Source organism: Eumetopias jubatus, unplaced genomic scaffold, assembly GCF_037043125.1.
Source record: "Eumetopias jubatus isolate StellerSeaLion01/CBP00866 unplaced genomic scaffold, mEumJub1_p1.0 scaffold_13, whole genome shotgun sequence".
In the NCBI taxonomy this organism is placed as follows: Eukaryota; Metazoa; Chordata; class Mammalia; order Carnivora; family Otariidae; genus Eumetopias; species Eumetopias jubatus.
This window is the reverse complement of record NW_028274819.1, coordinates 109,161,111-109,174,397: the sequence shown is the minus strand read 5'-3', so window position 1 is coordinate 109,174,397 and position 13,287 is coordinate 109,161,111. Positions and strand designations below refer to the sequence as shown.

Below are 13,287 nucleotides of genomic sequence, written 5' to 3'. Positions count from 1 at the left end.
AAAAAAAAAACAAGGATATCTGAATAAAGCATGGAATTTAGTCAGGAATAACGTAGGAATACTGGTTCATTAACTGGGACCAAAGTACCATCGTAATGTAAGGTATCAATAATAGAAGAAAGGGATATGGGATATATGAGAACTTTATAAACTATCTTCACAACTTTTCTATAAATCTAAAACTATACTGAAATTTTTTTAAAAATTTAAGGGAAAAGGAAAACAAAAACCACCTACTAAAAAATTCAGCAAAGAGAACAACAGTCTGAGGAATTTAGGATGTGAGAAGTTCCCCTCCCGTGCAAAGAAGTGCCAGACAAAGTTGGTAGTGGCAGGGAGACAATGCAATAGAGATAAACAAAGAAGACCAAAAAAAAAAAAAAAAAAAAAAGGAACAAAAATGACGGTCATGATTTTCTAGTAAGGAGTAGAAGCTAAGTGTGGAGAAATCCAGTGGGACCAACGGGAAAAGGCTGGTCATAGATTCAGAAGAAAATGCTCCTAAAATAAAAAAGATTATCTCTGGGAGGAGAGAAAGCACTTCACATCTCTGTTCAACACACTTCCACCTTCTAAAACTGACCTGTACAAGTGAAGTTTCCATTTTTATTAATTGTACACATACTGGAGCCAGTGTGGGTCCCCCCAACCCCCCGCCAGCGCCCTGAGCAGTCTCATTCCTCCTCAGACCCACCTGCCCTATCAAATCACTTCGGGCCAAGTATGCGAGCAGAGAGCAGAAAACAGAAGTTCGTTCCAATGTACACGGACCTGCTCCTCAAGACCTTGATTAGGAATTAAATTGTGTTATTAATTCATGTTATTAAATAAGATACTGTAACAACTTTCCTAATGAGATACTGTGACAGTGTTCCTAAACTTTAATAGGCAACAGCCATTAAAAAAAAAAAAATGGCATGAGAAATACAACCTTTTAGAGGCTTTGTGCCCCACCAGTGAGGTCTAACATAGTAAGCCACCTAAATACCAAGATCAGCTTCTTAGCTTAGCTTAGCCAACAGAACTGGCATATTGTTTACGACAGCATAACAGTGAAACTTTGTTTGTGTCATAAGGACAAACACATCACCCCTCATTTGCATGTCAACACGTGAAATCTAAAGGAAAATACTATTTCTAAACTGAAAAAGATCCAAATTATGAAAAAACTGCCCCCTCCTCAGTACCAATGAGAAAAGTTTTGGATACTACTTGTCACATTCAAGCAAACATCCCAGGTACACGTTCGAACAGTAATGAACTCAGTAAAATATGCACAGTTCACAGACCCAGAAAGACTTGTGCAATTAGCAAGAGAGAAGCGATAGAAAGTGCAGTCTCAGTCCAACGACTCTGGAAGGCTGCATAAAGCACTGGAAAGAACAAGAGGTTTGCAATCAGACTGACCTGGGTTAAAATCCTGCTTCTGGGCCTCCTCGTGGCTGACAAGGAAACCTGACAATTTAACATCACAAAATATCCATTTCCTCACCCACAAAAGTGAGCAACATAGACCTCCCAGGGCTGATGCGAACTTTTTTCTGTGAATATTCAATACTAAGAGCAAACACTTGTGTAGCATTTGTTATTTCTCAGGCTGCCTTAAGTACTTTATATAAATAAATAATTTCGTCTTCCCAACAACTGTAGGAGGTAAGGAGTTATATTATAACCATCTTACAAAATGAGAAATGTAAAGTATGGGAAAGATTAAGTAACTTGTTCCAATCCATACAGCCACCAAGTAGCTAAGCTGCAAATTCAACCCAAATAGTCTGGCTCATTTTTACTCTGAACCACTAGTATGCTATAATACCATTATTAAATCAATTAATAAATCAAGTCTCCTCCAAACACCTTAGCTCTAATCCATTTCATAAAGATACCGACATGATTTACTTTTAGTAAAAGAGAACAATTATCAGTTACCAAGTTACAGTAACAAGAATTATATTAGTAGAACGTGTCTGTTGCTATTGATCTTAATTCATCAATGAAAATGTTAGGTGGTTATCGCACCAACTTGTTCTCCAAGACTCTAAATACATGAATCATGTAATTGTTTAGTGAATTGGAGTATGTAAGAGTTATTCCAAGAAAACCCCCAAGGTAATCTTAACCCTAAGTAAGGCTAACTAATCCTTCACAGTTTCATGGTCATTTAGAAGGCTGCTAAATGCACATTCCAAATCATGATATAAACCAAAAAGTACATACAAGTTAACCTATAAACAACAAATTATTGCTTATAAAAACCAAAAAGCTCTATATCCGCTAATGATTCTGGAATGGGCAGCACACGATAGAGAGCTCTGCCTTCAGAGCATTTCAGAGTCCCTGATGCCAGGAGGAGGCTGTGAGGTCTAACCCCAAAGGCCAGATCCGCCACCCTCCTCATTAGCACTTTCCCAACAAATATCCCCATGACATCACTCTGATTCTGACTTAAGACGTGCTAAGGTTTTTTTGGAGACAATAAAGCCCTACTCTCCCAGAGGACCTTTAAAAGAGAGAAAAATTGGATGAATATTCTTTCACCATTCATGTTCTTGAGTATTTGGAGAGAAAACGCACTTAGCAAAAGTAGCAGACAACTATACTTTTGTGAATACTTGCTAAATAAATGCTGTTACTCAAACAGCAACCCCGACTTTGCTCTTCATTCCCAAGTGAATTACCCAGAGCACTCAGTTCTGATTTCTATCCTACTGTGCAAGGACCTTTTTCCTACACCAACTCCTCAGTCCTACAGCACCAGACGCTCTCCAACCACCACACCCACAACCCCTTCAACAGAAGGCAAACTGGCCGGGACTGAAACAGCCCCACCAGAGTACAGGACCAAACTTAAGGCCACGTTAACATCTTTTTTTCTATCTCCAAGGCTAAAAGGAGGCTGGGGAAGGCACTGCTCTGAGTTGATTAAGGCCTTTTCACCTTGCCGATTTAGGGAGACACATCACTGATGCCCTTCTGAACAGAGAGGGTTACTTTGTTGCCATGAAACAGTTGAGCACGTGAAGGTAGTCTGGTATATCCATCCTTCTGTTACCAGGCATATCCTGAATGTCCTAGACCCTGACTGGGTTGATAAGAAAAAGCCAAAAGAAAACAAACAACTGAAATAGCCAAAACCTTCATTTATTTGGCATTGCATTATGTAAGGAAGCTATGCAATTTCTTGTCCTTCTCCCTTAACTCTCCCTCCTCCACCTCTGTCCCCCAATATCACCTAAGCCACAGGGCCAGGTGCTAACACTTTAGCAACAAACACGGATCCCGATATTGATCCTTCAATGCTTTCTCTCAGATACTCCTTTGTACCATTGAAGCATTTCGATATCCAAGAAAATACTCAATGTCGCACCTAAGAATGTAAATACATTTTACAACTTTTAATTGGAGCTAAAAATGGGCTTTGCAGATTACGACTGGAAAAGCCATAATTTTTCGGGCAACTAAAATTAGATCCTTTTGGTGAGAAGATATATTCCAAATAAAGCAGTAAATTTCACACAGAAAGCCTCCAGCAGGGAGGGCAGAGTTCACAGCTATATTTCTCTGTATGGCCTTTCCCGGAGTTTAAAAGCCTCTTTGGAGTATGGTCCCACATTAACACAGGGATGTCCAGGGCACCAACCAAAACGAGGCAAATACAGGATTCTGAGCAGTCTGTACTTAATATCCCTAAATTGTAAATGATGAGGCAAAAAAAATAGCAACAACCAGTTTCTAAGCCAAAAAGAGAGAGAGAGAGAAATAAATGGCAAAATGTTGATGGGGAAACAATTCTGTCCCGTTACTAGCAGGGGCATGAACCACTCTGTGATGCACATGTGTTTCCAGGGAGTCCTAGGGAGGAAGCAACACAGCAAATACAGGACAGAGGCCAAGCTGGTTTTCTGCAGCAAGATTTCTCCTACTCTCTTCAACCTAAAAAGCCAGCACATGATCAAACCCTCTAGAGGGGTACATACTAAGCTGATAGATATAATCATTTTGAAAGAAGAAAAATGGGCTTTGCTACTCCTATTTTCTGACCGAAGGACTTTCAATCTTTCTTGATAATAAGTGAAGTGTAAGGAACACACAGATGAGTGAACACACACATTTCTCGTCTCTACCACAACCTCCTTGTTAAGAAGAGAGAAGTATGTATTCCCCCATCCCAATACACCCATCTTCTAACCATGCTCCCCAACGGCAATGAATGTAAATCATGCGGTTGGAAAACCACCCTCTGTACCCACCCAGAAGGATTCTCTGACCGTGGTTGAGACTCTGTATTCCCAAGCCAAACTCCCTCACTCAAAAGATGGCTTCCTCTCTCATGTTCTGCTCTTCTGTTCATGGAGTTGATTGATTCTTGCATTCTCATAAATGATTGCACAGGAGAATTTAAATGTCATTTAACAAGAGGAAATCTGAGCAAGCCGAGATCAATCACAGTTCAGTGACTGGTTGAAAACAAATCTTTCATTGACTCTGACTAGTAAAGCTGTTCCCTTTGTCCTTGGGCGGTCTATATTGCAAGAGTCATGAAAAGACATAACTCAAAAGAGAAAAGATAACGCTCAGGCACATCATTGCCTGTCGGATCCATGCCAGCCTCTGGTCAACAGATTGCAGACATTTCGTTTTATTCTTCAGAAATTTAAGTTTTACAATATTACACTTTTTGCATTTTAAGAACAACCCATCAGTACCAAGGGGAAAATAAAATCTAATCTCTCAGGGCGCCTGGGTGGCTCAGTTGTTTAAGTGTCTGCCTTTAGCTCAGGTCATGATCCTGGAGTCCTGGGATGGAGCCCCGCAACAGGCTCCCTGCTCAGCAGGGAGTCTGCCTCTCCCTCTGGCTCATGTTCTCTCTCGTTCTCTAATAAATAAATAAAAATCTAATCTCTTTTGTCTATTAAAACCACTCTTTCCCTATATCATCAGGTAGCACTGCCTGAGGCTCTTCTCACGCACTACTGAGGGAATCCCACAGGCAACGAAGCTGTGCTTGGTCAACAGCGCCCCCTGGTGGTTACCGCACCCAACGGTCGGACCTAGAGTTCATGCGACTCCGGGCACACCCATGTGCAAGCCAGTACAGATGTCTTTAGCATCCTCATCGATTTCTTGTGAACACTTCCCACCCCCTCTCATTGGCAAGGTGGGGAGCATAAGGCAAGGAGGCGTGAAGGGCAGTGAAATACTTACAAACTGAGTAAGTCAAGAATCACTTTTCAAAATAGTATACATCCCTCTGCCAAGATTCTCATGCATCCCTTTGTGCAGCATCATCTTAACCCACCATGTCTCAAGAGAAATAAATGTTAGTGATGGAGCTGGGTTCTTTTCCTTTTTTCTTTTTTTTTTTTGTCATCAATCTAAATTTATTCCATTTAAATGCCCATTTATTCCATTAAATGCCATTTTATTCCATTTAAATTCCATTTAAAGGCATTTAATATATAATAATATATATATTTATATATTTAATATATATATTTAATATATAATAATCTCTCCTATTTTGGAAAGTTAAAATGTCCCTTCTTTTATAAAATGGTGGCATTAAAACATGATCACTTTAACAAATTATCCTTACTTGACGAAGTTGGCAACCTTATTTTGGTCCTTTTTTTTGTTTTAACTGATGGACAATTCTTGAAAATAAAAAAAACTGTAAAAAGCTCTTGGGTAATGCCGAACCCCAGCCCCCATTTATTCTCATCCCTCCTCTTCTGTAATAATTAAGTTTACTGGGGTAGCAGGACATCCCTGCAGTCGTAGTAAGGCTAAGGTAAGTAAATCCTTGGGCTTCCTTTTCACTGTCCCTCACTCCCTTGCTTATATTATAGACAAATCACCCCTCACGAAAGGTCCAAGTTCTTAATAGAATATTTTGTTTACCCAGGATGACAATGTTATCACTGGGTAGGTGTCATCAAGGCTCCAATGTAAAAGCCAGATCTACCTCTGGGAGTCAGGTATGTTTAGGAAAACCTGGTACACTCATGGTTTGAGGTCACCTGGAATCTGTTTGTAGGAGGGACTCCGAGGTCTCCCAAGAGAGCACTTACTCTAAGGGGAAAAGAAAGTCAGGCAAACAAGTTTGCAGGGTCTTCATCATCAGACCCTGAGGGAAAGGGGATTCTGAGTTCTACACAGAGTCAGTCACTAAGACTTGTTCCCTACCAACACTCCGCAGATCCCTGTCTGAGTAATAAGGAAAAGGGAGGATTCCCCAAAAAATTTTAAAAGTTTTTTTTTTTTTAACTAAAAACCCATGTAAGACATTAGGGCAAAAAATACCCCTGCAATGATATCTACTTTGCATATAATAAAACGTAGGTATCACACACCAAGAACATCAGATAGTGAGATGGCACAGCTCACTCACGGTGCCTTAAGGCAGCATGATTCGGTACACCTTAGAACATCACCTCTTAGCCCTGTTGGGAGCACCCAGCAACAGTTCTGCTGTCACGAACACTAGGATCTTCAAGATGGACACACACACACACACACACACACACACACACACACACACACGGACAAAGACTCAGTAGACGCCCTGCCTCACTGTCTCTGAGTTGTTGAGTCCACTAGGAGTATGTGTGAGCCACCCTCCCGCTCCAACCACGGCCTCTCACAAGTAACAGAGTGATAATAATATTAGAAATAATAAGATATTAGAAATCACGGGCTCAGAGAGGAAGATCCCCAACTTCAGTCGAGGTTAAGAGCCAGAAAAATATGGATCACAGGAGGCTAATACCAACATACCAATTCCAGGTTTCCCTGGAATGTGAGTATTCTTATTACTATGTTTTTCAACCTCCAAGTAAATGGCAGGCATGTAATTTGCACTTAAACATCTCCAGGAGTGTCGAAATCAAGTCACTTGAAGACAAGGTCTTCATCCTCCTCTGCCTTCACCTCTAAACCTCCCATTAGTAGAAAATGAAATGTTTATACCTTCCTTTCCACCTTCCCCTCATTCTCTCTCACCCATATTAATATATAGTTCATATACCAAGTATATTAGCAGTGCACTGAAGAATTCCTGAGATGTCTTCAATTTCCTCTTTGTTGGAATGGTCTGCATAGGAGCATCTGTTGGAGATGTTGTGGAAATTCCTTTCTGCATCCCTGTAACTAAGAAGAAAACAAAATTAGCATACGGAGACCATTTTTAAACCATCTGCGAATGCACTTGTGTATGCATACACACAAGCACACGCCGTCTGTGCCCCTGGTGTAATTGCATTTTAAAATAACTGCAGCTTTTAGACACCGTTTCTGGCATAAGCCACCACTAACATCAGCATTCACGGTGCGGACCGGGAACTGGAGGCCGTCACTAATAAGGAAGCTGTGGGTGAAAAACACAGAGGAGGAGAACGAGAAGATCCAGCAGTTTGCACCGCGAGTGCTTCCTCGTCGGAGCACTTCACCACAGTGGGTAATCTGTTCCTATAAGGAAGACACCGAGCAAAAAGCATAACTCACAGTTCTTACTTGGTGCATGGGCACGGTGTTAAAAGTAAACACGTCTTAACCTCTTGCACAGTCAAGGAGATAGCAACATGGTGCACGGATGACAAATCCGCTAAGGAAGCATTTGGAGTCTGACAGAATTTGAATAGGGTCTTACCGTTGTCTCTCTGTGAGACCTGGGGCAAGTGACCTCATCACTGTGGGTCTAACTAGCCTCCCTCATAAAATGGAGATCCTCCCCCTCCCTGAGTCCTTGCAAGGACAGAATGACGAAATGCCCGCGTCATCAGGTGTCGCCTGGAACTTCTCCAGTTGCCTCTGGATTGGAGCCAAGGCACCAACGCTGAAGACAGACAGGGACCTAAGGCCCCCACGTTCCCACCAGAACTTAAAGAACTCGAGTCACTGCCATTGAGAAGCAAAGGAATGAAACAAATTTGAAAGGCAGTCCTTAGAAGAGCGAGGAACTGGCCTAGGAAGATAGTGCTGTTTTTATTCTTCCCCTCTCCTCCAAGAAAAAAAGAAAGGACAAGTTTTCTGCAGAAGCCCAGCTGGGGAAAGAGGGTCCACCATGATTGAGATTGGGGGCTGGGTTCCGCATCCCACCATGAACGCTTGCTGAGGTAGCCTAATTCCTGAGTGGAGGGAGAAGGTTCCAGAAAGAGTTATTAATGGGGAAAAGAAAGAGAAGCCAACAGGAGCAGCCTACCATACCTCCATTGGCAAACAACAGGAGTTTCCCGTGGGTGAGGGAGATATGAGGGAAGAGAGCGTGCTTTCGTTGTCCCCGCGGACTACCTTCCCCATCTAGAGGCTGCCAGCCGGAGAGGGATCCCACCCGCCAGACTGTGGAGTACAACCCTCAGGGCCAGGAGCAGGGCCATCTGAAGCAGTCCAGGCAGAACCCATATACATACCTGACTGACGGCATCACAGCCAAGACATCAGTGTTTAATTACACTGATGTTACAAACATCAGTGAATTAAAAAGGGTTTCTGCCATTTTCCATTTCATTCCTGCCTGATACAATATACATCAGAAGAGAGAGGAACCCAGAAAGGGGGGGCCTGGACCCCAGCAGAGAAAAACCACAGGATTCCCCCTCTACACGGCATTCCCAGTCCCTCAGGCCAAGGCCTGACACAGGCAGAGAGGGGTGTAAGGGTGAGATTGGATACGGGATTGAAGGTGTGAACTCAGCTGGAGTGGACTTCATACTCCCTGGAAATTCCCAGAAATCAGGGCAATCTGCCTGAGCTAGCATCAAAGGGGACCGACCCATCCTCGAATGTCTGAAATGACTGAAGAGAAAAAAAATAAGTAACACGGCCTCGTGTTTGCACACCTCGCCAAGATCAGACCCCAATAAACCAGGTTGGCAAAATGCTCAATACGGTTTCCAAAATGCAGGAATCACTCAATAAAAGGTGGAATGGGGAAGGCAGTCATTAAAGACAGACAAATACAGGGTTACTGTAAAATCAGGCTCCCTTATTTTAACCGGAATGACCACAAGTTATTTTTTCTCATAGCTTCAATTTCCTTATCTGTAAAATGAGCTTTATACAATGATCTTATGAAATAGATGATCAGGATTACATAAAAAATAAGAGATGTGAAGTGCCCAGTACATTGCCTCAAAAAGAGTGATCAATCAATAAATAATAGCTTTTACCTAACATTGTTTTCATTCATTCAGATAGATATTCTATGTAAATATATGAAAAAGAAGCTAGATCACTTTCTAAATATTGTAGAGCCACACAATCTGACCATGACCACAAAAGTAATAGTATTTAAGTTTGTTTCCAGAATAATCAGGGTTCACCCACTTCTCGTGTTCTATGGAAATTATTGTAGCTTAATCCCTATTCAATTGTCCAAAGGAAAAAAGGACAGAAGGTTGGCTGTACAAAACAAACATGGGGCCCACGGTGATAATTGGAATAACAGAATTTAATTTTAAGATGACTATAGGAAATGTCCCAAACTAACAGGAGGTTGGCAGCAGGCCCACCTGTGATGAGCATAATGATGCTTTTGCTCGCAAAGAAAAAAAAAAAAGTACAAAATGAGTGGCGTGATTCTGAACACCTATTTCTTCTTACTTCAGTTTTTAAAATATATAATGATTGAACATTACATCCCAGGAAGCCGGATTATCATGTTTTCCAATCGTAGTTTTAAAGACACCTCTGCTTTGCCTGTACTGTCTTGCTAATTCTAATCCGTCCTCGGGAGCTACGGACGCGGAGGGAGTCATGCAGGATAAACATGGGCGAGAGTGGCTGGTGAGGCATTCTAGAGGCAGAAATTTAGTTGAAGGAAAAAAAAAAATCCAAACTCTCTGAGACAAGAAGCTGCAGCTAGAAGATGAATGGAGCATGTTTAGCTCCTGATGGTAAACAAAGGATTCCAAACTTCTACAGACTCAAGGATCGCAGGGCAAATAATGCAGAGGGAAGGCAAAGGGGAAGACAATCCAACACTGAGGTGTAGAAGAGTCAGAGACGAAGAGTGGCAATAATAATAATTCAGTGAACACATTGATGACTTCTGTGTACCAAGCACTGTAGTACTTTACATGATTCTATGACCTGAGGTTATCATTATCATTTCATTTAATGGCAGCCCAACCAACCCTGCTATTACTACCAGCTTAAAAATGAGAAAACGGAGGCTCGCGGAGGTTAGGGCATGTGCCCTAAACCCTTCGAAAGCAGCATCTGACTTTAAATCTAGTAAACTTGCCCTGTGGTAGGTCTACTCCCAAGGCACGTTTTCCCAGCCCTCGGCTGTAAACCACAGGACAAAGACGCACAGAGACACAGCATAATGTCAAAAATGACATCAGAGGAGAGAGTCCTCATAAACCAGACTTCCCTCAACCCCGGTGCCTTTGAATTCTGAAGGTGAACCTGGCCTGCCTCCCACTTAGCCCTCTTGTTTCCCACTGTTCTTTCCAAGCCACACTGTCCGGGAAGTGAGCCCATCCCCTAGAAGCCTGGGTTACAGAGACGTACATGAAGATGTACGCTCAGCGCCCCTTTACCTCATTTTACATCGAGGCAAGAAGACGATGCTACAGGAACAGGACGCTGTTTGAGTGAGTGCGCTCATGCAGTTTACAGAAAAAAAAAATTAAAAATATAAGAAACTTACCACGAAGTCCATCTCACACACAGCGACAAAACATTAAGCATAAATGAGAAATTAAGTAAATCAGTAAAATTGTATGCTCTACAGGAAAGGCTCTTGGCATTAGAAATGTAATGGACCCTGGAGAGTATTTCAAGTCCTCCTTTTATACCCCCTTCCAAGCACAATCTACTCTTTTATCCACTGTACACACACTTCTGTGTATTTACCTCCAGGGTGCATTTCTTTCATTTATTCACACTCCCCCCTCCCCCCAAAAAAAACCATGTTAGTCCCTCCTACGAACCAAGCAATTACAAAGGCATAGGAACATAGAGATAAATCATTTAGATAAGTCAACAAAACAAGCTCTGATAAGCACTACGATAAGGAATAACAGAGAAGAATAGAATACAAAATGATCAGGGTTGGAGATGGAAGTAGGGGATGGAGGGCTTCTCTAGATTGGGTGGCCAGAGTACATTTTTCTGAAGATAATGACATTTAAACAGAGACCTGAACGTATAAAAAAAGTAACCCATGCGCACATGGGGACGGACAGACCATTCCAGGAAAATGGAAAGGTATGTGCCAAGAGCCTGAGGCTAAGCAGGAGTTGGGAAACCCACAGCCGCCTGGCCGGGCGGGCAGGGAGTGAAGGGGGACGCGGAGGGGGTAACAGAGAGGTGAGTGAAGGCAGATCACAGGAACAGTTCAGATTTTGGTCTATCACAGTAAGTCATGACATGGTTGAAAGCAGGGATGTCACAGCGTAATACCTGGCCCCACAGCGTCAGTCAGCAAGGTTGTCTGGGAACAGGCTAGAAATGCCACTCTGCGCGCATGGGACATACGGGGTCAGAGGCCCTGGGGGTGGAGGCCAGCCATCTGGGTTTTAACGAACCTGCAGGTGGTTCTAATGCATGTTAACACCTGAGAACCGGTGGTCCGACGTGAGAAAAGGGCATGATCTAATCTGTTTAACCACTTTACGGTGGTGGACGTGCCATGTTGAGGGACGGGGTAGAAGCCACAACACTAGATCGGGGTCTGGATCTAGAAGCCGCGGTTGACAGTGCAAACAACTTGAATGGTCTCTATGAGTAAATCCGTGAATGAGAGATTGGACAAGTTGAGGAACAGAACAAATGTTTAAAGACAAAGTTCCTGGGGCGCAGAGAGGCTGTCTCACTCCCTGACAGAGGTTCCACGGGTTACTCCCTCCCGGTCCTCCATCTGTGTGATCCTCTGAACAGCTGCTCCCTGCATTCTAGTCTACATCGCGGAGACTAAAAAGCCTCAGAGAGGTTCTATGAACTACTGGTGTGAGAACGCATCAAGGAGCAGTAGACAATCCCAAGGCCCGGATAAATACAGCAGGTCCAAGGGCAGTTTTGAAGGAGAGAAAAGGGAGGCTGGGAGGCCGGTAATTAGAGGCTGACTTAAATTAAAAACAGGAGGGTTAGTGCCCTTCTGGACATGGATGGAGCTAGAGAATATCATGCTAAGGGACATAAGTCAGTCAAAGACAAATACCACATGATTTCACTCATATATGGAATTTAAGACACAAAACAAGGGAGCTGAAAGGAAAGAGAGAGACAAACCATGACACAGACTCTTAACTACAGAGGAAACACTGATGGTCACCAGGGGGGAGATGGGTGGGGGAAGCAGGTGCTGGGGATGAAGCAGGGCACCTGTGGTGATGAGCACCGGGTGAAGGATGGAGTGCTGACTCGCTGTATTGTGCACCGGAAACTAATGTTACACTGCTAACTGGGATTTAATTTTTTTATTTAAAAAAATAAATAATAAAATTTTAAAACAAATGTTTTATAAGAAATAAATTTTTAAATAAAAAAATTTAAAAATTTTTAAAAATTAAAAAAAAGAAGGGCTAGCTCATACTCCTTGTTATGCATCCTGATTCATCCTCACAGCCTAAGGCACCTAAAAGCTGAATTACTTCAAGACAAACCTTAGGCAAAGCCCTGCTTTAGGGATTTGGAAAACCACCTCGGTCCCATCCTCACCCCGTCCCCCAGAACTCTGTAAACCAATACTCAGCACTTCTTATCAATTGCCTGAAATCCCTTTAACTGGAAGGAACACATTCCTTTTCAGTTAGAGAGAAAGAGCCTTACCTGTGTCTTCCCAAGAGGAACTGCACACAGGTGTGGATACTGAATCCAAGTGCTCATCACAACAGATGCTCTCCTGTTTCAGTAATAACGAGAAACAGCAGAGAGAGGGAGGTGGACAGGGGTAACAGGACAGACCGAAGAGGGAAGACCCAGTCGCGAAAGGCAAACGTCACAATACTGCGGCTAACCCGCTGGTTTTCTCTTCATGAGCATGCACATGACTAAGGGCAGTGAGCAGCCCACACCCAGGTGAAAATGTGTTCACAGGTCTCTTTGGAACCGGCCGGACATCAAGACACCTCTTCATCATCCGAGTCACGTGCGCTGTTTTCTTTACACTGTGTCTGGAAGAAGCAGAACTAGAAAAGACCATTTTGGGGCCACGAATCACCACAGGCTTGGTGTACACAAAGCAAACAGGAGAGTTGAGGCAGTGAGTTAGATAGAGAAGAACTCCATCTTGATGTGGGAAACAGAGGCCGAAAAGAAATTATTAAATGTCCTTACTAT

General features: G+C 42.8%; 1 protein-coding gene across 1 annotated transcript in view; it reads right to left on the bottom strand.

Moving 5' to 3' along the window:
- Window positions 1-13,287, bottom strand: part of GUCY1A2 (guanylate cyclase 1 soluble subunit alpha 2) — a 318,954-nt gene that overhangs the window by 273,942 nt on the left and 31,725 nt on the right. The window contains exon 3 of the mRNA XM_088017680.1: window positions 7,028-7,149. Coding sequence (XP_087873806.1) covers window positions 7,028-7,149 — 122 coding nt within the window. The remainder of the gene's footprint in view (window positions 1-7,027; window positions 7,150-13,287) is intronic.